The 26,236-nt window shown below is 38.8% G+C and overlaps 1 protein-coding gene across 3 annotated transcripts in view; it reads left to right on the top strand.

Moving 5' to 3' along the window:
• Nucleotides 1–10,814, top strand: part of ANTXR2 (ANTXR cell adhesion molecule 2) — a 171,614-nt gene extending 160,800 nt beyond the window's left edge. For all 3 annotated transcript variants that reach the window (XM_077814934.1, XM_077814935.1, XM_077814933.1), the window contains one exon: nucleotides 8,964–10,814. In XM_077814934.1, the coding sequence (XP_077671060.1) occupies nucleotides 8,964–9,002 (39 nt within the window). In that variant the 3' untranslated portion in view covers nucleotides 9,003–10,814. The remainder of the gene's footprint in view (nucleotides 1–8,963) is intronic.
• The last annotated feature ends 15,422 nt before the right edge of the window (nucleotides 10,815–26,236 follow it).

Below are 26,236 nucleotides of genomic sequence, written 5' to 3'. Positions count from 1 at the left end.
GTTGATTGTGTGTTGTGTGAAGAAATACTTCCTTAAGCTTGTTTTAAACCTGCTGCCTATTAATTTCATTGGGTGACCCCTGGTTCTTGTGTGATCTGATGGGGTACATAACACTTCTCTAGTCACTTTTCCCACACAATTCATAATTTTACAGACCTCTGTCATATCCCACCTTAGTTATCTCTTTTGTGAGCCGAACAGTCCCAGTCATGTTAATCTTTCCTCATATGGAAGCTGTTCTATACCCTGAGTCATTTTTGTTGCCTTTGTCTGTACCTTTTCCATTTCTAATATATTTTTCTGAGATGGAGCAACTAGAATCACATGCAGTATTCAAAGCGTGGGCGTAGTCCAAGGATAAATGTTCATCAGCTGATCAAACAGCTCCCCAAAAGTTTTGTACTTGGCAGTATCAATACACACCATCTGCAGAAGCACCATGAGGTCAATAATAGCTAATATGGGCTCCTCAAATGCTGATAGCTCAACTATTGACAGATTTTTTTCCAGCAAAGACTGTGTGTTGCTCTTTTGGGTCTTTCTTAGAGATCCAAGTTGAAGTGGGACAGGTGCCAGTTTATACTTCATCTCTGGACTAGCCAATAATTGTCCACCTGCTGAATATGTGACGATCAATAGTTATTGCTTGTGCTGTGTGCATCTTCTTTTGTTTGATTGTTCTGTTGAGATTTCCAAATGATTTGAGATTATGCCCTTTTATGGGATCAAAGAGGTCTACCTCACTCCTTTGCAGTCTACTGCTTACAAACTGCTTTGCTTGTTGTGTACCATTCTCTCTCATAATGCACAAACTTTCTGCAGTTTCAGGTGGGTCCACAGTAGACATTGCAATGTTCACAAGTGACTGTTCGTTGTCTGAGCTTGTTCCAGGTTCAATGCTAAAAGGATTCATCATACTTTACGTCTCAACTTTTATATTATCTTGGACACTTTCATCTGCTGCCACATACTTTGTGGTAGCTTCTTTGTGGAGATATGTTGCTGAAGGCTGCATTCCACACATTTGTTTTGTTAGCTGTTACAGCTGCCTTAAAATGTGCAGTCAGATACTTGGTCAGAGCTTTATCTTTTATGCAAAGATGATGGTGCTTCCCACAGTCCTTATTGAGAGACTGCTTGATGGCCATGTTATGCCATACACCACGGAAGGTTCTGGCAGTCCAGTACACTGCTCCCTATCAATGAGGGTATGATACATATCTGGCTTCTGCTCCTCTGGAAGTCTGTTTTTTGCTACAATTGTACAACCCCATCTAGTATAATTTACATGGCCCCGCTGGAAGTCAAGTGGAATCATCTCTGCAAAATATCTCAAGCTCTATGGACTTGTTATTGTCTCTCTTTGCTGCTACATAATCCATCAGTAGTTGGGTGGAAGAAATCCATTACAGTTTTCCCAGAACAGAAATGTATCTGAACACTACTTTTCTTAAGTAACGCAAGTGTCCATGGGATGGTGGAGTGATTGGGTATTGTCATGAAGTCTGCCCGAGCATTCTGTGCTTCCACTCTGAGTGCCTTCTCCACATCTTCAAATACTTCAGTGCATGTTCGAGCTTTCTGCAAGCTGCATCTCTACTCATCTTCTGGAAGCACATCATTGTTTATGGAATTGCCTAGTGCCATCTATTTCAAGCAAGTCATTGCCTCATTCCTAAGCTTGTGGATTCTAATGCCATGCTTTCCCCTTATATGCTTTCCCTTTTAGAGCATGGCTGATGAATGAAATGCCATAGATATTGCCTTCTACAAGGATGTCTTCAAACCCATTTTCCTGCATCACACTGCCTATATATCCATGAAATTCATTACACAATGCATGTTCCCATCTCAAGGTGGTCATTGTCAAATTTGTGTTGATTCTTCCATTGAATCAACTGTGCTTTGCAGTAAATTATTTCATCATGTACGACATAGGTCCAGTATTGGCCCAGAGAGTGGAATGTATCCTGAAAGCATTTCATCATGGTGTACGCTATATTAAACATCAGTTGCCGGTGCAGGGATCATTGGACAGTAGCCAATATTCATAAAATATAAAACAGACAGACAAACTTTTCTCAAGTCAGTCCATTCTACAAATGACCACTATTCTGATGTATTACATGGTACAAACACATTCATACAGTCATGTTACTCCAGAACTTTGCTTTAACTGAAGGCAAAAAAGTATGGGAAAATGCATACAATATATCACCCGGGGCTAAATATTTCCCAAACTTCCCAAAACAGTACTACTCTGAGTACATAGTGGCATTAGCAATTGTATTTAGAAACTTTTTGCCATTTTTGGTTAAAATTAGAGTATGTCTCTTCGAGTTATGTTTCTTTTTGTCATTTTTTGTGATAGATTGGATACCCGATAACGTTTAAATATTACATGATATATGTTCCTATCGTATGGTAGCAATGATATTTTTCTAGCTGATGAGTTATCCTAACTCATTAATAAGACCCCTTTTAAAATTTGGCTACTACATCCTGGAGGTTTACTACAGTCTGCCTGGCCCTAGAGCCTCAGTAGGGTGGAGGAGAACTAAAACTGAAGGATACAAGGCCATAATAAATAATAGGGCAGATCCCTTCATCCACCCCAAAGTTCTTTGCTCAGCTTCTGAGGAAGCCACTACAGAACTGGGCACCTTGCCATGCTTCCCAAATCTCACCACTTCTAGCACAGTGGAACAGAACTGGTCCCACTCCAAGGGGAACCTCCATGCTGGAGAAGGTGGGGCAGGATTTGTAAACTATACACCCAACCCTGCAAACCTGCAAGTTAAAGCCCTTGCGTGAGTATGGGTTTGAAGGATTCCATCATCCTTAAAAAAATAAAAAAGCACACGATATTACATGTATTCAAAACCTAGCTTTTTATTGAGTATGTTTATCTAAGTGATCTATTTACTCTTAGGTCATTTCCTTTTAACTCCTTGCTTCCCTTACAACTATAAGAACGATCTAAATGACTGAGCCTCTTTTTTGTATGTTTTCCTTCTGTGATTTAAAATTATAAAGTCAAAATGGCTTATATTTTCCTGTAAAAATAACAAATACATTTCAGCCATTTAAGTAGCAATTTCAACTTGCCTAAATAGGAAAAAAAGTAATAGAAAGTTATTGTGGTACCTGTTAACATAATGAAGTGCTAGCCATGGGCCTGGATATCCTGGTAGCAGAATAAAGGGGGAGAAGTTGTTTGCTAGCCAAGTGGAAAAAAGAAAGAAGGGAAAATTGTTTTCAGAAAACTAGCCTTTCAGATGTGGCCCTGATTGCAGGCACACCGATCAGATGACCCTCGGTGGCCTAATCCCTCAACTGATAGTTCTGCATCCTGCCATTGTCCATCTTCCCTGTCTGATGAGGAGGGCTGATGTGTAAAGGAGAGGAATAAAATATAGCCCCAATCCCTGCTTGCTGTTCACTGTGCATGGCACACCGCTGATGTCAGAAGGGCTCTCTGTGCAGGAGTGCAGCCCAGGATTAATATCAATTTGGTAAACATCTTTGGAAACGAAGAATGTTCCACAGATGTTTTGGCCATTTCTGTGGCAATTTTAACATATCTGAATAGGGGGGAAAGTCATGATAATCTGCATGTTGCAGTTACTTGTAAGAATTTGCTTCTTTCTCCTCTTCCTCATCTGTATTGTATATAAGGCAGCATTCAGTGGAAACAATTATGTAAATGTATTAAACTTGCAAAGAAGATCAAGAAAAAGGTTTGCTATCCTTCCCATTTTTATCGACAAATAGTAATTGATAACGTATGTACAGTAAAACACTACATGTTAAACTGTTTAATTACAACAGGCCCCTTACATTGGCTTCCTTTGGTACCTTTTAATGTGTCCATAGGGTGTGGGCATTATAAAGATGCACTCCTTGTCACATTCTATTACCTAAACATGAAACTTGTTCTGTACGATGTTGGCATGGGGTACTTGCAGTTACATTAATGGCAGTACAACATTTCTGACCTTCAAAGTAATTAGCATTTTCACTGTTTCATCCTGATTTCAGCTGTCGTATGTGAGCATCAGACTGTTCACAAAAGATTGCTTATTATATATATTTTTTCCATTTAAAATCTCTCATCCGCCACTTTTTCGATAAGAAAATAAGAATAAAGTTTCAGGCAAATAAATAATGACAGTTACAACTCCAGGTGCAAGTACCTGACGATACATAAAATACACCAGCTAGCATGGTGATAGCCTAAGGTACTACCAGATGTGGGTTCATAGATAAAGACTGAGAATCAGCTCAGGCCGTAACTCCACGGGTAGATTGGCTGTGTAGGCAGAGGCCAAACTTTTCAAAACTTAGGCACTAATATCCATAACTTTCAATACCCTCGTGACAAAATATTGGCCAAAGTTCTCAGCCCCGTAAGAAGGAGAGTACTTGAATACTTTCTAAAGGTAGCACTTTTGGCTAACTCAGGAGCCGGGTTGGTTGGCTCTGGAGGGAGTTGCATCCAGTGCTCCGTAGCCTCCAAGATGATTCAAGGTGGAGACTTGAGCCTGAGGAGCTAAGGGTGATCTTAGTACCCTTAAGAGTTTGAAAGCCCTTTCCTGCACCTAGACCACATGTCCTTTCCTGCAGTCTGCAAAGTTCCTGTGGGCCAGAAACAACGCTTAGGCTGTTTTTACTCACATGCAGGGATTTCAAGTCTGATCTCATTCTAGTTGTTACATACTGCTTCCTTCTGCGCTGTGTGACAGAGGGGAATATGTGACTCTGTGTCATCTTAGGACACTTTCTCTCTCTACAGCCATTCTTTCACTGCAAGTATGTGACACTGTAAACAAAGTTACTTAAGCCCATCTTATTTCCTTTGTTAGATTTTTTTAGAAAATATTTGAAAATAACTTTGGGGAAAATGTTCTGGTTGAACCATATGGATCCGAAATTCCCTGTTTTCTCGTCCTGGAAGTATGAGATAAATTAAAAAGTAGTAATATTTTTTTTAATAAATCTTAGCAATGGGCTTTTCAAACAATATTTTAGCCATTTTTGAAAGGCCGTTGTCAAGAAGTTTGCATAGATTGTGTTGTTAAAAACCAAACAAATCTTTAATTTTTTTCTTAATTTCAGTAAAATTAAAAAAGCTATGTAATGAAACCAGTGTTTAACCTTAAAAGGTCATGAAAATAAACCCAAATTAAAAGTAATGTGACCTTAATTATGATGATAAAATAAAATGTTTATAGTATTCTAGGAGGAAAAAGTTAATCCTAGCCATTGTTTTGGCGGTATCCTTTGTACTGCTTTAGTGAAAGTTGTAATTGCTGTGTTTGTAGTTGTAACATTGTTCCTGTTATAAACACCTATTCACAAGAAATTTGTCCATATAAAATTATTTGACCAAATCATATCAGTTGTTATTTTGTTCTTGCTGTCTAGCCCACAGTAAGAATTTAAGACATTCCTGTGGGGTTTTTTAATTACTGAATTTTAATCAGAATTAGCTCTGTTTCAGGACAGTTCTGCTTTCAGAATAATTTGAAATATTTTTTAATCAAATAAGGAGCCAAGCACACCTCCAGTTTGATATAAAAAAGGGGTTGTGGGTGGCCATCAGTAGGCCAGGTTGCAAAGCTGCCACAACTCCACTTACCTGGGGATGGGTGGAGGCATCAGAAGTCTCAGCAGCCACAGAGGTGGGCAGTGCTGGCCACAAAGAAGACAGTGCTAGGGATTTCATTGTCATAGCAGCTCCTCTCAGAGGCTGTTAGTGGCACAAAGCAAACAGAGCCATGATAAGAGTTAAATCCAACCTTTCTGGTGGGATCCCAGTGAGAACAGAGATAGAAATACAAGTTGCCCTCTGCCAAAATTACTCCTCATCTATGCTATGATTTTGGCTGGTGCTGGAGGGTGGAGTTTACCAGATTTGCTGAACATGGTCCACACTTTGAAGTCCCTTATATGGTTAGATTGTGTGTCTTTCCCTATAACTAAGGAGTTATTTTGTATTTAGAAGTGTTAAAGCCAGTTTTTTTTTTATTGCTAAGCAAAGTCTTCACAAGGTCTCATTGATTCTGTGCAAGAAGACCTAGAGTAGCATATTTTACTGAATACAGTCATTTTAGTCCTTAAGTAAAATGTTGGTGCACTAAAACACATTTTAAAGACTGACCCAGAATTGTCCCTCCCTGACTACATTTAAATCTGCATACTAAAGGAAAAATAATCTAAGTAGTTATCCAAAATTCATATACATTCATGCACCCGTAAATATATCTAAAGAACTACAAGGCTGTGACACAAAACAATCAAAAGCAAGAATTTTGCAGTGAAGGGTAAATTCCAACATGCTTGTCTTCACCTAAGGTACACTGGGCCTCTCCTCAAAACTAGTTTCTGTAAATGTTCTATTGTCTATTTTTCACATACCATATCACACTTTGGTGTGAATTTCCTTGCTTTTATTGTTTCTTTAGTGGTAGCTTGGTTATGGGAATTTGCATAGAGCTTTTGAGATTTATGCTCAAGAAATGCTTTGCCTTTTACTACAGCACTCACTTTGTTATATTTAATTTTTTTTAAACTGTGACGCAAGATGTGAAAATGTACGGTGCCTTTTATCTTCTACCTTCAATGGAATACTTTAACGCTCACACACTTTATCTTCTCTCCATCTTCTCTGCATTTATAGTCAACATTGTAGCAGCAAGGAAACACCTCAATTAATCCAACCTTGCATTCACTTTGTTATATTTATCACAAGAAAAATAGGACAGAGACTCATTAGAAAAGCATTATGAAAAAAAAGATTTCCTTGGTCCATGCTGCACTGTATATTTATTCTTCCAGTTGATCTGGAGAACACTGCCTCCTCGCATACCACTCAAAGTCTGACATCTGTTTATGCTTGCTCGAATGGTGCCAAATAATGATAAGTTACTGTACCTAGTACCCAGGTACCCTTATTGTTAGAAGTATTTTAACCAAAAAAGTTATAAAATAAATGAATTAAACATGAAGCTTTGCCCTGATTTTCCTGAGGACTCAGTGCATAGTTTTAAAAAAAAAAAAAAAAAAAAAAAAAAAAGGAAAGAAACAGTAATAGTGCCAACAAATCATTTAAAAAAGGATCAAAACACTGGTATATCTGTTTACTCAAAAACTAGCTCATTTTACCTATGATTTACTTTTTAATGTCTCTCTTAAATGAATTCAAAGGCATCATTAATTATTATTATTGTAGGATAGCTCTAAAATGCGCTGAGTGATACAGACAGTTAAGAAGACAAGATCCCTGATTTCTCCCCTCGCCCCCAAAAAAGCTTCAAAGCATCTATGAACTAAAATTATTTTCGAAAGGCCCTAAGGGATTTAGGAGCACAAGTCAATGAAACTCAGTGAAACTTGTGCCCCTAATTGCTTTGGAACTTTTGAAAATCTCCCTCTGAGAGTGCACGGATCCTTTAATACAAGATTGTTCTAAAAATGCAGTTGTGGTTAATCTGTAAGCGAGATGGGGGGAGTTTGCTCAGCACTCGAAAATGAAAATGGATGTCCAGCCTGGGTGCTTTATGGCAAAGGAGACGCTCTATGGCAAACACTTGAGTACAGGTGCCTGCTGGAAAGCCCCACACTGCGTTGACTTCTGATTGAGGAACCAGACCATGATTTTCTATTGCACAGCCGTACCCAACGGTATCAGTAGGTGAGGGGGGAAAATAATCTTTTCACTAGCAGAGGAGCTTGAGATGAAATATTCCACCAGTGCTGTGACTTAGGCCATGTCTACACGTACAGCGCTGCCGCTGTACCAATGCGGCTATGCCCCTGCAGCGCATCTGGTGAAGACGCTCTATGCCGATGGGAACAGTGGAAGCTATGTTGGTGGCTGACGTCGTCGGTGTAACTTACCTCACTCGCGGGGTGGTTTATTCACACCCCTGAGTGACCTAAGTTACGCCAACATAGGCTGTAATATGGGCATAGCCTAACTAGCAGACGTTAATGACACCGTATCCATTTTCGGAGAATACTAGAACTGTCCCTAGCAGAATTCTGAACTAAGCTTCAGTACAACTTTCACTTTTCCATCCTGGAAAAGGAAGGTGTTGCTTCTTTGCAAGTGAGACATCTTCAAAGGGAGCTCCTTCTGGGAAGAGTACAACACAGCTGAAGAGCGGCCATCAATACGTGCTCTGGCCGTGGCCTTAAGTAAAAATTGTTTTCCATTTTAAGCTTTTGGAAATAACTAGTCTCTTCTCATTGCTCACCTCCCAACACGATGAATGACTTTTGGACCAATTCATCTCTGATTTAAACTCTCCTAAAGTCAGTAGAGCTACACCAAGAATGATTTGGCCCATTGCATTTAAGTTTAGATAAACCGATCGAGATAAACCTGACAGTATGGGGAACAGTTTCAGTTTGGTACAAAAGGCTGGGTGTAGATGTGCAGCTCTGGTTATTTTAAATAAAATTACCAGACCTGCATCGACCACACAACATCAGTGCTTTACTGGCAGTCATGTTTATTTGGAGCAAGTTTAATGGAAATATGTTGTCCGTTACAGGGAAGATCTCCAATTTTGAACATAATCTAATTTTATTGTGTTTAAAACAGAACAACAATGTTGAGTTTGTGTGTGTTTCTAGCAACTATTCAGAACGTGAAGACTTGTTAAATCTTCCTTAACAATGACCTCTGGAGGATCCAAAACATGGCAGTTCTCTTCTCATTGCTCTTAATAAGGAAAGTGTATAATAAATATGTACACCAAATGTGATGGAGTGCCATGGATGATTTCCATCATTAAGTTTTAACATATTTGTTTATGCGTGTTATTTCCAAAAGCATACACATTTAAGTCATTGTTTGTGTGTGACACGTTAGCACTGATATTCAAGGATCCTTACTTTGTATTTATTACTTCACTCACCAATAAAAATTATTGTCTCTTTGTTTTTTCCTTCAGGGCCGATGTGTTAACTTTACCCGCGTTCAGACTCAGTAAAGGAAGCTAAGAGGATACGAGGACGAAAAAATTCCACACTGCCATTTTCTAAGCAACCGAAGACAACTGAGCACGTTCCCAAATTTCTTCGATCAGCTTGAGCCTCTTAGCTCAGAAGAGTTTTCCATTCCACTCTTCCACAAGCCAGTGTTATTGCACCAAGCTCTTGTGTTCTACTGCATTACAACCGCACTCCATGATTTGCAACAGTGACAAAAAGAGAAGCATTGACCTGCATGCTTAGGCTTTGATAGAAAATCCAGTACGCATGTGCGGGGGGAGAAAAAAAAAACGACCAAAGATCATTTTGCTTTGTTTTGATTTTAAAAGGACTGCAAATTCTCAGGACGCAGTGTGCTTGTAGTAGAGATGCAAAGTCTCTCAGATGCAACGATGGCACTTGTTATTTAAATAGGGACTATTAGCCATAGGCGGAGGGTAAAAATTCCCACTAGGCTAAGCAAATGCAAAAGTTCATTGCCTTACAGCTATGTCAGATCACAAAATCCTTCTGAGTCCCCCATCGCATTGTGCCTTACGGGAACCTTCTGACTGGAAATCTTGTCATTCTAGCACTGAAAAGTGCACACACATGACAAAATGTAGACAGGGTGCCTCAAGGTATTGGTAGCAAGCAAGACTTTGCCCTTTAGTTTTTGAAGACACCTTTCTTTCATTATGCACCCAGGACAGGAAGAAAATTAATAGAGCGTTATTCTACAGGAAGACAGCCTGTAACCAGAGATCTTGAGCAGAGTTTGAGGGACTGATGCGTCAAGACCTTGACACTGTGGCTGGTGGTTTTTTCCCCTTTCCTGCATTCAGAGTTCAGTAGCGCATAAAACATCATCATCTATAAACATACCTAGCAGTTCTAGGCTTATGTATATTTTTTTTTTTTTTTAGATTAAAAAAAAAAGCAGTAGCCACAAAGCTGGTATCTCAGGGGTTTTTTTCCCCCCCAAATCTCCAAGGGCTCTTCAGCGTCACAAGCCAGCAACTCTCTTTGCATGAGAATTTCAAAGTTTAATTAATATAATTAAAAGCAACAGCAAGCAGCAGCCTGTGAAGATTTTGCTCATCTTTTTTATGCCTTTTGACATTGAATGACCTATTACTGTATGCGCATTACCCGGTTTTCGAGGGGGCACTGTGCATTGGCTACGATTCAGCAGTGAAAAAAGACCTCCTTTCATCAATTTACAAATTAAATTTACAGGAGCGCTGGCCATCACAAAACATTGACAATGTATGTATTATAATTTTTTAGAAAAACCAGCGTCGTGTCACGTCGCCAGTGCCAAATTATGTTAGCGTGAGCGGAAACACTGTGGGGGAGGAAGGAGGCAGCAGCTGAAGAAAAAGGCTCAAATGATCCAGTCACTTTCGATACTGTACTTCAGATGCAAAATGGATATTCGAGTCGAAACCTGACAAAGCGCGCCGGCTTTGATGTGAACTGGTATAGACAATGACCAGTGGCTGGGTCAGTGGGATGTCTCTCTGCGAGCAGGGAGGCTTATCAAATGACACTAAAAATAAGTTCAACAACCATCACATTGGAGGGGAAAAGGCGAACATTTCACATTTGGTGGGCATGCATGTGCGCAAGATGGAAAGAGCGATGCAAAGCGTCCTGGTCTAATTATCCCCTTTGTGCTCTTCATCGAAATTGCAAGGGACACAAATAATTCTCTTGGTTGATGTCCAAATTTGCGGCACTGCCGAAAGAAGCCTTTACATATATCCACTTGCTTACATCTTTTGCTCAAGTTTATTTATGTCACTGGTATCATCATCATCAGCCATGTGTGCACAAAGATTATAAATAAAATTCTTAGATAAGTTTCTGTGATCGCTTCTTTTTTTACTCCCTTTGCAGTTAAAGCATAATTTTGCTGGCTTTACAGTCTCCCTAGCTACCAGCTTAAAGTGATAGACCCACCTTCCTGTGGCATCACGTGTGTTCCCAAGAAGGCATGTCACAGGCTAACTCAAATGGCTACTGTCTATCCCACAACTATTTCAGATTTGCTAGATGCTCCCATATGTATGATATGTAGCATTAGCAATATAAATAGAACAATAAAATGCCAAAAGAGCTTTCTGTTGACTGTAGCATTCATAGAATTCTAGCTCCCATTCCAATGCCACGGTGGACTTCTTCTTCTTCTTCTTCTTTTGAAGAGGAGGAGGAATGACTTGCTGTGCGTATGTACAAAAGAGTGATTTGTTTTTCATCTCGACCAACCACAAGCAAATCTTCACTTGATTTCAAGCTACTGGTTAAATCGATACACTTTTATCCCTTAATTCAAGATGACAATCCAACTGAATAGGTTTGCCAAACCGCAGGTGCAGTCCCACACTCACCTCTAGAATTGTGAAGCAAAACAGGCAAATGTTCTTGGGTCAATCAGGCAGAAAGTTAAAATAAACTCCTGTTTTCAATTTTTAATGAGATCCCACATCTATTTTAAGGTACATGGAAAATAGTCTTTATTTACCAACAACAGTGCACATAGAAAGCCAGGTTTTCTGGATGAAATAGTCTATTTCAAACTAAAACAAATAATTTAAGATGATTTCTTTTCTAACATATCTTCTGTGTATAAAATAATTTTTCTAATATATACATATACATATACATGTAAATTCCATGATCATGTCTTGTTCTCTATGGTTGTCTACCCAGGATTATTAAAAAAACACCAACATTTTGAATTTTTCATAGAGCAGTTGATGCTGAGCAGAATTTTTTTTCAGAAATCTGCACTGGTTTCCCGTTCTAAATGCTGTTATGTTATGATACGTTACACTTTTGACTCATTTGAAGAGCAAATCTTAAGATCTTCATTATTCTATAAGATGGAATAACTGTCATTAATACATTTTTGGGGAAGAAATTGATAGCACAAGTTTAAAACCCATTGATTTAAAAAGACACAAAGTAAGATTTACTTGACATGGTAGCCAAATGTATACACACTAACTTTAATCAAAAGAATTTGAATAAAACTAAAATAATTGATTTAATGCAATTTGTGGAATGAAAACCTTGGTATCACTTTATGAAATACACCATGTTCCGTTACCAAAGTCTTAATATTTATTTTAGACTGCACAACAGAGGCACTAGTACCTTGGGGAAATAATCAAATTAAAATGGAGTCCAGAGAACTGTACAGCTAGAAGTAGCTCTTAAAAAAAAATGAAAAAACTTGTTTGGGAAGATGCACACTGCTACTTCAATATCATATTTTGAAAGCAGGAAAGAGGAAAATATAGATGACAGCACATCTAGAGGCATTAGGTGATGTAACCCTTTACATGTGAAATTACTTTAGGTCATCCATTCCTGTGAGAGTTCTCATCACATTGTAGAAGAGGGAGTGTAAATAAATACATTTTCCCCGTGAAGAACATACACTATTATCCATGAATGCTCTGGATTCCATATTATGTAAAGTAAGCAGCTAGCTGTAAAAGGCTCAGATGGTTTCTTACATACGTAGAAAAATAGACCATAGGAATACCATTCCAATGCAAGCTTTAAAATGAATCCAGGCTTCTGTGTGTTATACATTATGATTTGGATACTGTAATCAGCTATTGGGACATAATATTTTGGTCTTGAAGGAGGACAGAGAGTATACTAAAAACATGTAATTAGGCATTTTTCTATAATACTCAGTTACCATTTTTTGCAAAACATAAAAATCAGGAAAAAAAACCCCAAAGATTTTAAACAAAAGAATAATAGGTTTTAAAAATTAGATTCCAGTTGCATTACAATTAAAAAAATACTTGAGAGGGTATTAATCATGCATATTGAGATTGCATGTTACTTCGCTTACCTATAGCCTCATGCAGCACAGACCTTTACCATCCATTTTGCTTCATTATAAATCTAATTACTAGTTCTGCATCAATACCAGCTTTGTAAATGAGCTCCATTTTCATCACAAAGACTGTATTTACAACATACTGTGGATGTATAACAATGCAAATTAATTATGGAGTGAAATGGCCAGTTCCAGGGGACAGGAAATAAAATGAAATGGTTTTTTACACAGATGCTACCGTTTAAATTAAAATAGGTTTCAGATAGACAATCAGATTTGGTGTAACAGCTCAAGAAACAACTCAAATGTTAGGAAAATGGAAATCTGGGGTCAGTGTCTTTCTGTTGGATTCCATAATAATCTAATATGTCCACAAATCCTATTCCTCTGTAGGAAGCTACTTTACATTCTAAAGTGCAAGCTATTTAAGGAAAACTAGGTTTAGAAGATGCATATATTGCACTCTGTAGTCAATTTGTTTAATTTGAAAAAGGACCAAAATTCACTGATGCTCCAAATCCTGAGAAAGGTAGGAAGCATTACTGCATCACACATGAGAATGACACCAAGAAGAAAGGTGCATCTGAGAAATATCTTTTAAAGGGAATAATGTACAGAACACGTAGAAATGCTACCAGCCTATCCTGTAGGGGCTATTTTTTATCACCAAGAAGAATAAACAATTATGGCATCTATATCCTAGAAAGAAACATATTTTAAACAAATAAGGCATCCTAAACGTGGTAAGTTTGCTTTTATTGTAAATGTTTTGATAATATGTGGATGTAATTGGCCAGAGATAATCGGAGATACAATGAAACGGAATTTTATAAGCATTCCATTTCCGTCAGTTTTTAATTTAACAAGAACTACGGCTTTCATCAAATATTAATCCATGGGGCTTAAAGAAAAAGAGAGCGTTCAGGCTGATCTTTGTAAAGTAAAAAGTAAGGGAATTTTTTGAAATGCCATAACTCAAGTGCATTCTTGGTCAAAAATATTGTGTGAAAACCAAGGCTGACTGGTAGGAAGTCCATGATAATCTTTTATACTTTTGTGAACAATTGTAACTTATTTCTTTTGTTCGAATCATCCTTAATTCAGCACCACAACAATATATTTTCTTGGTGATATTAGTTTACTTAATATTGTTGCATTTGTTTTAAAAAGAGGTTATATTGTAAACACAATCTTAAATTTTTTAAAGAAAATGTGATATAATTTTTCAAAATGAAATGATGGCAGAATTAAGACTTCCTGAACAGCTGTTCAGAGTCAGGTTTACATATCCTTCCTGTAATTTTGATAGACTACCATTGCTCATAATCAGTGGAGCCACAAAATTGTACTGTGTGTTGTTTTCACTTTTCAGCACATCTTTGTAATTAAAATCATGATATATTTTTTTAAAAGTGAAAGCCACTAAGTAGGTTGTGTTTCGCCGCCTACTGCCTCCTTCATGTGCTTCTTCAGGAAACGCAGTTCTTAAGAGAGAGCTTGCAGTCATTTTAGCCATATATAATTTTCCAGCAGCTGGAGAAATGCACATTCCATTGTGGCCTGTAGTTCATTGCTGCTTTGACTTCAGAGAAATGTAGATCTAATGGACAATACTGATTATATTTTTTACAGGTGGAAAGGCAGAATATGTTTTCTCCCATTGCTTTGAAGGGTCTCTCATTATTAAAATGATAATGATAATAATACTCTTGTCTTCCATAGAATTGTTTTATTTTTCTCGCCCATTGGAAAGCACTGATGGTAAAAACCACCACCTGGCTTTATATTTTTCTCTTGGAATTTTTATAATGCAATAGAACCTGGCGCTAATGCTGTGAAATATTACAATGTAGTGCTGTAGGGCCTGATTCTGAGAGGTACTGAGTGTCTCTTGTGCCGTGCCGAATGCTCTCAGTTTCCATTGCAACTTCCACGTAACTTTAAACACGTGCTTGAGTGCTTCGCTGAACTGGGACATCAGTACCGAGCAGGATTGTGCCCTGAGGTACAGAGCATCTATAAGTCCCATTGAACACAACAAAAGATAAGAGAGGTCAGAGCACAATCTAAAACTCAAAACATAACACAAAAATACTTTCAGCTTTTATTTTGGCACGTATAATTCACTTCAAATTGTTTATGGTAACTTAATAGAATGAGAAGTTTTGGAGTTCAGCCCTCAGTTCAGGAGTACATCCCTATTCAGGGTAGCATTTAAGCATATTTTAAGTCCCAATGGGACTGAAGCATATCTGAACTGTGCTTAACATAGGCCTGAGTGCGTTCCTCAATAGGGTTAAGCACATGCTTAATTCGTCTCATGAATTGGGGCCTCAGTTTGCAGCAGTAATTAAGATTTATTAATACAAGACCACACTAAAGCATCCAGCTATTAAATCCTTCAGGTTTTTTGATGAGACTGATCAGTTTTGGAGGTTAGCCAAGCTAGACTTTGTGAGGCTCTGCTCTAAATCAGTTCTCCGTGTAAAAAGCTCTGAAAAGGGAAGATACAATCCATTGCAGGCTGCTGTTGATTTTAAAAGTCAAACCCCTTGCCCTAAAACCTCATGTAATCTGACCTTGAGGTAATAATTATGAAAAGTAGAGATTGGTTCAAGCCACACAATTCAAATCTGGATTTTGAACGTCCCTAACTTTATGGGGGTTTTAGGTTTAAAATTTTGGATCGGACCCATCTCTAATAAAAAGAACATCTTTCACTTGTTACAGTTATTTATTACATGCAATATGGAAAGCCAAAAATAGAGAGACAGTTTAGCAATGTCACTTTATAGACATGTATAAAGACAAGGGGCAAGATTTGCTGTGGTGTAAATTCAGAATAACTCTACTACCTAAAAGGCAGTGATTCTGAATTTACATTGGTGTAATGAAGGCCAGATTAGGGCCTTTAAATATACAAATATTTCTACAATTCCCTTAGATTTTCCTGCCCCAAATGAATATATGGTCTGGCGTTGAGAGAAGAAATAGCCCAAGGGCCCAGCGACAAAGAATCTAGTGTATGTAAAGAAAAAACAGGAGATTGGGAGAAGAGATGCAACATAAAAGCAAAATGTTTTACCAGGTGGTGGCCAAAAAGTATGACATGTCTTTTATTAGAGCCAGATTTTATTTATGAACAACCCTTGAGATTTTTTTTTACTAACTCAAACACAAATTTTGCCTGCAACAAAGCTCCCATTGATCTCAATGGCACCACCGTTTCGCCAGCACGAGGACTACAAGATCAGGACCTAAGAGCTTTGTCTTCAACGGGAGCAGAGTTAGGCCAACACTGAGCACTTCTGAAATTCCCACCCTAAAAATGTCGACTTGTTGGGGATTTGCAGCAGCAGAATGTATGTTCTTATGCTGTACATCTTTACCCTGCCCTGTGCTCTTTGAACAGGAGAAAATAGTGAAATGAATTTCTGTGAAACCCACTCGTATGCTTTGTCCCAACTGGTGGGTCCCATCCAGCTCCCTTTAAAGTAAATGAGAATTTTTGCTATTTGACTTCAGCAAAGAGAACCAAAGAGTTGAATTTGAAAATGCTATGATCAAAATGACATCAAATGTCAAAACAAAGCGAGAACAATGATATCAACCAGAGAAAAATTAAATCAGGTAGAAATGTCTGTATCAAGAATGTAAAGTGATTACGCTAAGCAAGTAGTAAAGTAAATGTTATATTTGCTAATGAATGTCTCCTAAATATCTCTCATGCTGTTGTAGAATGACTTTGTCATAATTTCTAGTAAGAGCCTTATTAGACCTGGCATGCACTATTTTATTTCACAAATCTGTTTTGTGTTGGCTCAATTAAAATTGTTATATATTTTTGGGTCTTGAGTAGGTGCCATCTGTTTAACGGTACTAGTGGGTCCTGTGATGCACTTGTCAATTTCCTGCTGTAATAATTATTTAAATGTAATGGGAGGCTTTGAATACAAGAGGCCCGGTATATTCTGCAATTTATTTTTTGGCAGGAAATTTGTAATAATTCTTACCGTGACACGGGTGGCTCCATATCCTGTGCAAAAGCAAACAGTTGATCTACATTCTGCATGTTTGCAAGGTTCTGATGTTATTTAATTCTGACTTGCTTTTTCACTTGTTATGTTCTGCACTGTTTTCCACAGAAACTTTTTCATAAATGGAATCCTGGGGACGCATTCTAATCTCCCTTATAGCTTTATAGGGCTGTAACTGTACTGGCTTCAGTGGAATTACTCATAATTTACATCTGCATAAAATCCCGTGCTACAAACACTCAAAGTTAAGCACATGAGTGTTTCCAGGATCGGAGCCTACGTTATGGAGTATCGGGCATCTGATGTTTGTTTCAAGAAAATTGATCATTTGTACCATTGTTCTGTGTTCTGGTCAAAGAAAATATGGCAGTCAAGAGCCATGACCAGCTGGTTCCACTCTAAGCTCATAAAAAGTCTATGTCTGCTAAATTGTTCCTTAATCCACAAGTATTAACACGGAAGTCAGCTCGGTATGGTATTACTCAATATGAGTATTTGTGTCAGAATTGGACACCCAGATCTCCTTCTAGTCCACATAACAAAACAACTACACAATGTTTCACCACTGGCAGTTCCTGCTCTAGAGACGGATGGTACAAGTCACAAGCAAGGTCCATTGGGAGAATCTGGATCTCGGATACTACAGTGATGGACGACCTTATGAAAACAGAGGAAGATTAGACAGGGGAAGCTCACATAGCACAGTATCTGCCCGCACTACTCAGTTCTGGTTTGGGGGAAAAGGGACACATTTTTGTGAGAAATTTGTCCCTTATTCATTGAAAAATTTTGAAACTCAATTTTTTTCATCTAGCTCTACAGCAACTGTTCATGAAAAATGGTACCTTTTTTGTAATTTTTCTGTAATTTTAAGGTTTCTTTTTAACCAGCTGATGCTCACCAGCATTAAAATTTGTTCCCAAAATGCAAAAAATAAATGATAGTACAACTAGAAACAGAAGGAATTTTTCTTTGTTTTGTGTTTTAAATTCTACTCTCCAATCTCTTGTGTAGAAGCATCTTTTTGTGTTTCTCCAGAAGTGTTATTTCCAGTAGCATGGAGCCGTTGGCTCCCATACAAACTTGCTCTTTTTTTGTCCCAGAATCTGGATCAGACTCTTGAGTGCAGATATCAGATACACACAGATTGAATTTTTCCTCTTTTGCAGACCACTTGGGACTGTGTAAGATAATCATGTTGATCAAACACTATATATGGTATTCAGCAAGATAGTCTCTCCTAGTGTGAGGTTCCAGTAACAAATACGGCTGCTTCGAGAACTGTCTCTACACGGATTATTGATGTGCGGGATTATACCTTTGCTATTTCTGGTGCCAGTAGACTTCCTCTGCCCTTCCTTATTTAGAGGAGATAACCAAGGAAGTACACTGAATTTTTACATATCTACATGTGAAAACTTAGTTTCCCTTCACAAGAGAAGAAACGGAGTTGTAGAGATCACAATAAATATTTACGATAGGTACAAATTCCAACAGCTTCTAAAAAGTCTTAAAATCTGACCCTCCAAATAAAAATCTGGAAGGAAGAAACAGTTATAGATAAGGTCATGCTTTGTATATTTTTTCAAGGCACTGGCAGAGAGATGGGCATACTTGAAATACTCTGTCATCTATTTCTTTATTTTACTTGGAAAACTGAGCCTTGTGATGAAAGATTTTTTCATGATTAAGTCAGTGGCATGTAATTTATTTTAGACAATACAAACTAAGCGACATATTTTCCAGTGACAGGCTAATAGGGCAGTAAGATGTAGTCTATTTCTGTTCTTAGGCTTCATATATGGTAAAGGGGAACATTTTGGGCTATTTTGATTGCAATTTTATAACAAAACACTTTTTAAAGAGTGGCTTCCATTTCACAAAATTTCAATATACGATGTAAAAAACTAGCATACGCCATGAACACCCATTGATTCCTTACTTATTTTATTGTGTTAATATGCAGCATTCTATAATGGTTTCCCTCATTCAGCAATCCTATTCACATTTTCCATATTCTTCCGCATTATTTGATGTTTTGGACAGCTGCACAGGTACTGTCAAAACCCTAGATATAGAATCTATTGACAGCACTGTAAAATGCTAGTTAAATTATGTGCTTTAGCCAACATAAGTGTGTAAGGAAAACTAATTGAACTACCAAACTGATGGGCTCAGTGCTGCCCTGTTAGAATGGGGAGGTTGGGCTTTTCTAATGTAATGCTTGATCTGATTTTATTTGATTAGGCAAATTATGAAACAACAGTGTGAAATGTGTTGTTGTACTAATATGATGTCCAAAATGTAAATCTCAGTGCAGCTTTTGGCCTGCTTTTTATTTTGATTCTATGTGAGCTGTGCAAGCTTAAGTTGGCCAGAAATATTTTTTTTAAGAATACTCTAGTAAAATTATGCCACAATAAACACTGTATTAAATACAGTTTCCAGTCAATGTGACCTCTGCCTATCATATATGTCTCCAAGCTTCTGTAGAAATTAATGCTAGCTGAATTGAAGGTGAGATGGGAGATGCTGGGGGTGTGGCAGAGATGCAGAATTTGTCATCTATTGGTGTAAGGTCCTTTATTGGTATAAGCTAGAGCAGATGCTCAGCGGCTGTAATTTATATCCGAGGCAGGCAGCACAGGACCAGAGAAAGACAACTGGCTCCCTGCTGCCGCTCCCCTCCCCTGGGTTCAAGGAGAGCAGGGCTCAGACACAATGGAGAACTGAGAACCTACTCCTTTAATTCAGATCACCAAAAAGTTCCCTTTAGCCCACTGTGAAGGCTCTTTCTATGCTTTTTATTTTATTCCTGAACTCTAGTGATACCTGAAAGTATTTTACTGAGACATGCTTCTTTTCTAGGGTATGTCTGGCTTCAAGGTCAGTTTGATGAGAACGAACATATGGTATAAAAGTAGAACAACACCAGGATTCTATCTGAGGAAGTGTTTTCCATGAAGATCCAGTTGTTCAGATAGGTAAAGGGTCACGTCACAATATAGTCCTTTCAAATTGCAGTCCAAACTCAGAACTAATTATCCTTTAACTGTCTTGGGTTTTCTTTTCTTCTTTGCTCAACATTAACTGCAGCTGAAATTATTTTAAAGCAATGATCTTGAACATCATGTCCTTCAGCTGGCCCTGAAAACGCATTTTCCACGGAAAGCCTCCTTTCTCTTCCAAGATTTCTGTTAGCCTATAAAGCTCATCAAGTCTCAAGTTCTCTAGGGGTGCAAAATGCTGGAATCACACCCAGGTGTCTGCTGGCTGGACCAATTCCAAAGTACTCTATTACAGAGAATAGGCCAACTTGAAAATAGGTTAACCCCTTTGGCTTTTTCAGTTGTGCGGTGTGTCCAGTGACAACAAAATGAGGCACTCAGATATCTATTATCATAGGGGTCATATCTTACCCTGGCCAGCACAGCTAGTGGACCAGGGATGATACTCAGTGCATCTTCTGTTGAGGAATCATGCTAGCTGGTGCAGGGTTCCACTCAGCAGGTCTTGGGGTGGGGGTGGGGGGCGAGAAGTGGGTTGCACTTTGCTACTGTTCTAAAATGGAGCAGTATTTGCATGCCGCTAACCGTAACGTGTTGGGAAGTTGGAAATGCCCCAAACCTGGCAGACCAGAGCACCTGGGCAGTCATGATAACTTGGCCACCTTCTTCATGCTTTCCCGTGGGCTAAATAGAGATCCTGCCTTGCTGCTCTTAGGGTAGAAAGGAAAGGGAACACCCGGGGTGTAGAGGGCCAGGATCTGCAATGCAGAGTGCATGGATGAGATTTTCACAAATGCTCAGCATTGGCTGAACTCCACGTTTCACCCTTGACTTCAGTGGGAGCTGAGTTAGGGCAACACTGCATGTGTTTGTAGATCCCAACCTACATGTCCTGCCATCACATACATTTTCTTGGATCTTCTTACAAGCCAAGGGTTTGACATTGGCTGTGCCAATGTTAAATGAGGACTGGATGACTTGATACTGATGGAAGGTGATCCAAGAGTTAACATAATTACTTCATGAGAGAGGTGTGGCCATTTTCTTTTGAGAACTTGAAGTTCCCAGGGTCAAATCTAAACTGTCAAATGCATAAGGAGAACATCCACTGGTATTAATGGCAGACTTCCATGGTCTTCAGTTAGAAACTGGGGTCCCAGGTACTAAAAACAGTCATGCTAGAGATTTGTCTTCCTTCATTTCCTGGTCTGTCTGATTATTAGGTGAGGAGGGCTGAGAAACAACCCACATTATCTGTTCTATCCTATGGAATCTTTTCTCTCTTTAAACAATGGATAGTTGGGCATGCAACTCTTAGCACATCAGGTCAAGAGTGAACACAGTACATACTCACACACCAATTTTCTTCAAGGTTTTAAAGTGCAAGCAAAGATTTCAACAGGTTTTGAAGGCAGCGAATGGAAAAAAACAGATACTATTCCTGTGGTAACTGAGTTTTGGCATCTTACTCGTCGTTGCTGTAGCTCAGGGAAAGTGCTACTGTCAATGGAGCCTTCAGAGCTAGTAGTTTATCAGAATTTTTGCCAACAAACTACCAAAGGGAAGGGATTGTTAACCTCAAGTTAGCCCTGCATGTTGCTGTTGTGATGTTGCTCTCTTTTGCTTGGCTTCTTAGGGAGAGATTGGCAGCTCCAGGCTTGAAAGAGGGCTGCTTCTTCCAGAGACCAATGGCAGCTGTGTTATGCTGACCACCAGGAACTTCTGAGTAGCAGCTTTTTCATTCTGGCACTGGCATCAGCTGGAGGTTAGAAATCTTTGGCAGCTATTGGTGGTAGTTTGACTCATGGTGCTGCTTCCTTTGGTCAAGACTTTTAGGGTGAGTTATCTTTTTCCCCCCACTTTGCTGTTATGCTGGCTTGGAAGTGCTGTAGAAAGCTGTTAAGTTGATAATAGGAAAAAATAGAGTAAACTCAGGAGAGTCATGATTGAAAAATTTCCAATCTATAGAAAAAAAAGGGGCAGAAATGAGGTCGCAAAATATGGCGGAAAGGACTCCCATGTCAGGACAAGCCCTCCGGCCTTTATAAATATATTGCTGAAAGGGCATAAAGTTTCTACTTCTACAGCATCTTCCATCCAAGGACCAGAAAGCTCTTTATGGACATTGATGACATAAGTTTCACAACATCCATGTGAGGTCCATGAGATTGTGATTCACCCTGGTTACAGAAAAAGCCCATGGAAAAGCTGGGAGGGGAATTCATCTTCTGACCATCACTCATTCCTGACTCAGTCCTTCTCCAAGGTACAAATATGTATTCCATCTTTCCAGCCAGACTCTTCATACTAAATGTGATTTAGATCCACTGCAAATGGTAAACAAAAGGCAGACTTTAACAAAGAGATTGACTGTAAAAAAAAAAGAGTAAAAATTGTGCACTTGTTCGAATACTGGTTCAAAAGAAAGGAGTCCTACATAGGAGAACTGAGAATATGGGAAACTCCTTGTGCAATTATAATATAAGGATCCTTGATTTACTAACTAGTGCTGTGTATAAAGTTCCAGGGTCCTTCTGTATCTAATCTGTTTTCTGCCAGCCAACAAACCCAGGGTATTTCTGAGACACCAATCAGTTTAGCCTATACTTGGGACTTTCAAAGATTTGTCTCTAGCACAGTTTGTTTTAGCATGCCCTAGCGGTTTTGTTTCCTCATTGCTGCCACAATTCCTTGTCGTCTTTTATTGTTGGGGGCTTTTTCGGAAAAAAGGATCTTGCAATATACTCTAAAAATGGTGAGCCTTAGTATCGGTCTTCACTCTTCCAGAAGTATGCCAAAAAGTTGTCCTTGGCCATGTCTTCTCCTGCCCAGCCAGCTCACCCTAAACCCACAGAGGCTCAAAGTGTGGAAACTGAAAGACTGCTGGCCAGATGTTAGAAAATTAATGTATGTGTTAGTTCATGGAACTGTTGGTCCCAAATTCCTATTACTATGATATTAGGAAAATCTGCTGATAGGCTGAAATGAAAACAGCTTTAAACCAGAGAGAAGCTCTCTCATGTCTCCTTTTTCTAGAGCAAACTTCTATTCTGAGGAAAAATGCTTAGTGTCATTCAGTAAGCTGAATAAACCAGTAGAGCTTTTGGAAGCACCATGGTCCCGTGTATAGGCCGTTTGACTGTGGTCAGGAAACCTGGATTATTTTCTCAGGTCGGCCACTGAGCTTGTGTGTTACCTTGCGCAAATAAGCTAATCTATTTCACATCTAACACTTTCTTTCTTGTCTATTTAAATGCTAAGATCTTCGGGGCAGGGACTTTCTGGACCTTTTGCATGGAAGCCTTGTAGTAGACCATTCCAGCAGGCATGCATTAAATCCAATGTGCCATAAACTGCTCCAAAAAAATCAATCCATAGATTCCTATGGTTTGGGGTTTTTTAAAAGGGCACAATCCTGCAACATGCTCTCATAAAAGCTCATAGCAGATTGAGCCCTAGAAGTACAAATAAGATGAAAGTACATGTTTTTTTTCTAGATATCACTTCTTTCCAATGTTATCCTCTACAAGTACAAATATGCTGCCTGTAGGGTATAGGAATAGGGCAGCATTCCTTTAAATAGTTTGAGTCCTCTAGTGGTGCTCACCATGTTCTGTGGTTTTTGGAAGCCACAAAAAACCAATCAGAGCAGCAGTGTGTATATAGTTAGGCCTGGCATGTTTGTGTATAACTAGTAGACATGGTTGTTTGAGACCCAACTGTGGCCAAGTGGTTTCTGCATATTGCTGATTGTTGGTAAAGAACAAAAGAAACAATACTGCCCTTTGTGGAAAATAAATTTTACAATGGAGTATTTCAATCTGCATTTCTGCATGTGTCATAAATGTAAAGGGAAGGGTAAACACCTTTAAAATCCCTCCTGGCCAGAGGAAAAGCCCTTTCACCTGTAAAGGGTTAAGAAGCTAGGGTAACCTTGCTGGCACCTGACCAAAATGACCAATGAGGAGATAAGATACTTTCAAAGCTGGAGGGGGGAGAAACAAAGGGTCTGGGTCTGTCTGTGTGATGCTTTTGCCGGGGACAGAACAGGAATGGAGTCTTAGAACTTAGTAAGTAATTAGCTAGATGTGCGTTAGATTATGATTTCTTTAAATGGCTGAGAAAATAAGCTGTGCTGAATGGAATGGATATTCCTGTCTTTGTGTCTTTTTGTAACTTAAGGTTTTGCCTAGAGGGATGCTCTGTGTTTTGAATCTGATTACCCTGTAAGGTATTTACCATCCTGATTTTACAGAGGTGATTCTTTTTGCTTTTATTAAAATTCTTCTTGTAAGAAACTGAATGTTTTTTTCATTGTTCTTAAGATCCAAGGGTCTGTGGTCACCTATGCAAATTGGTGAGGATTTTTATCAAACCTTCCCCAGGAAAGGGGGTGCAAGGTTTTGGTGAGGATTTTGGGGGGGAAAGACATTTCCAAAAGACTCCCAATAATAAACCTGGTTAGACGTTTGGTGGTGGCAGCGAAAGTCCAAGGGCAAAAGGTAAAACAGTTTGTACCTTGGGGAAGTTTTAACCTAAGCTGGTAAGAATAAGCTTAGGAGGTTTTCATGCAGGTCCCCACATCTGTACCCTAGAATTCAGAGTGGGGGAGGAACCTTGACAACATGTAAATGATGAGCATAATGTTCCCAGATCACTGCTGTTCAGTCAAACAGTTGAACTGGGTTCTGCCATCAGATGAGCATCAGTGACCTCATATCGGAGCCATGACCATGCATACATCAGAGCAGACTTCAGCCCTTTACTGATGAGCACAGGCATGTGAAATAACACAGGGATTTTTAGGGTGGGTTTTTCCAGAGCGTCCAGTGTTGTCTTATCTCTGCAGTCGCTGGTAAAACTCCCAATGAGTTCAATGGGAACAGATATAGACCAGCGCTGAGCACTTTTGAAAATCTCACCCGTGAAGTATATTTTCATTTTTCTTCTCTCAATCTTTATTTTCTTTCACGGGAACAGTGAAATATAACTTGGAGGAGGAGAGCAATGCAAATAGTTCACCCAGGTTGTGAGTGAGTGAAAGTACATCAACAAGAGTCATATATAAGCATTTTAATACAGAGCAGTTTGACAAGAAAGAAAAGTATTCCTGAGCCGGTTGATTTTATGTAAGTACCTTCATTACAAAAACAGAACTACCCTGGAGTTCACACCTTCTTCCCGAGAGAACAGGGTAAGGGTGGTGTATCTTTAAATATGAACACGGTGTAGATGAATGGGGCTGCCTTGCGATAAAACTAATCTTTGTTCCTTACAATAAGAGCCATCTTACTCTATGGATGATAAAAGGCAAATGTTCAAGGAGGTCCATTTTTCATCTCATTAGATGTGGATATAGTTATTTTTTATATGGCTGCCAGTGAAAACCAGGTAAGCAAAGAAAACCCCAAGGCCATGTTTTCGGTTCTCATCATTGTACCTTTACAGTATGACAAGGTTGCATATTCCCCTACACATATATTAGCCTAGAGTTCATAAATGTATACACAACAGACTGACGTGATCACAACGTGCAGCTCAGTAATCCAGACAGTCACATCAGAACATAAAGCGCTTGCTCAAAAGGATGAGAAATGCTTGAATAATATCTCACATGTTCTCATTTCAAATTGGGTCAGCCTAAGGAAAAATGAAAATATTTCCTTTTTAAAACCTACAGATCTACAGTTACCTGTTCTCTGTTCGTGAGTCACTTCTACTGTTTAATAATCAATATTAATCCTGCTAGTTATTACATAGCTGTCACAATGATACTACATGATACAAGAGTAGGGATACTTGATTTTGTGGGTAAGGGATATCAAATTCAATGCTCCTTATGTTTACAAGTAAACACAAGTGCATATGTTATACACTGTATGGTGTGGGCTAATTTAAAGGCATGAGTACCTGAACGGAGCCTGCCAATCTCATACTTGGCTACTTGATTAAATGATTAACATAAACGGAGAAGTTAAGTATATGCATGTGGAATTTACATTCCCTAGTGAGGAGCTCATGGTTGCAAAACTGCACTCCCTGCATTTGTGTATGTATGAACAAAAATAGGTGATTGGGTCACTGTCCGCTTTCTAACCCAGTCCCCCTTTATCTTGTACTTGTTTTCCACAATGGCATTTTATAGTCACACAAAATTTATAATAATTTATAATTTAAAAATTTATAATAATAATACTTCCTGGATTCCATTTTTATCATTATCTACTGATGTGAGATATGAACCTGATTCTCCTTTACACAATGACCCCTTAGCGCTGCTCCTCTAGGAGTCATTCTGCCTTTTAATGATTCTCATACTACTTCCTTCAAGTCCGTGAGGCTCT

The sequence above is a fragment of the Eretmochelys imbricata genome, chromosome 4, assembly GCF_965152235.1.
Source record: "Eretmochelys imbricata isolate rEreImb1 chromosome 4, rEreImb1.hap1, whole genome shotgun sequence".
In the NCBI taxonomy this organism is placed as follows: Eukaryota; Metazoa; Chordata; order Testudines; family Cheloniidae; genus Eretmochelys; species Eretmochelys imbricata.
Note: the sequence above shows the minus strand (reverse complement) of the source record. Positions and strands in the feature narration are given on the sequence as shown.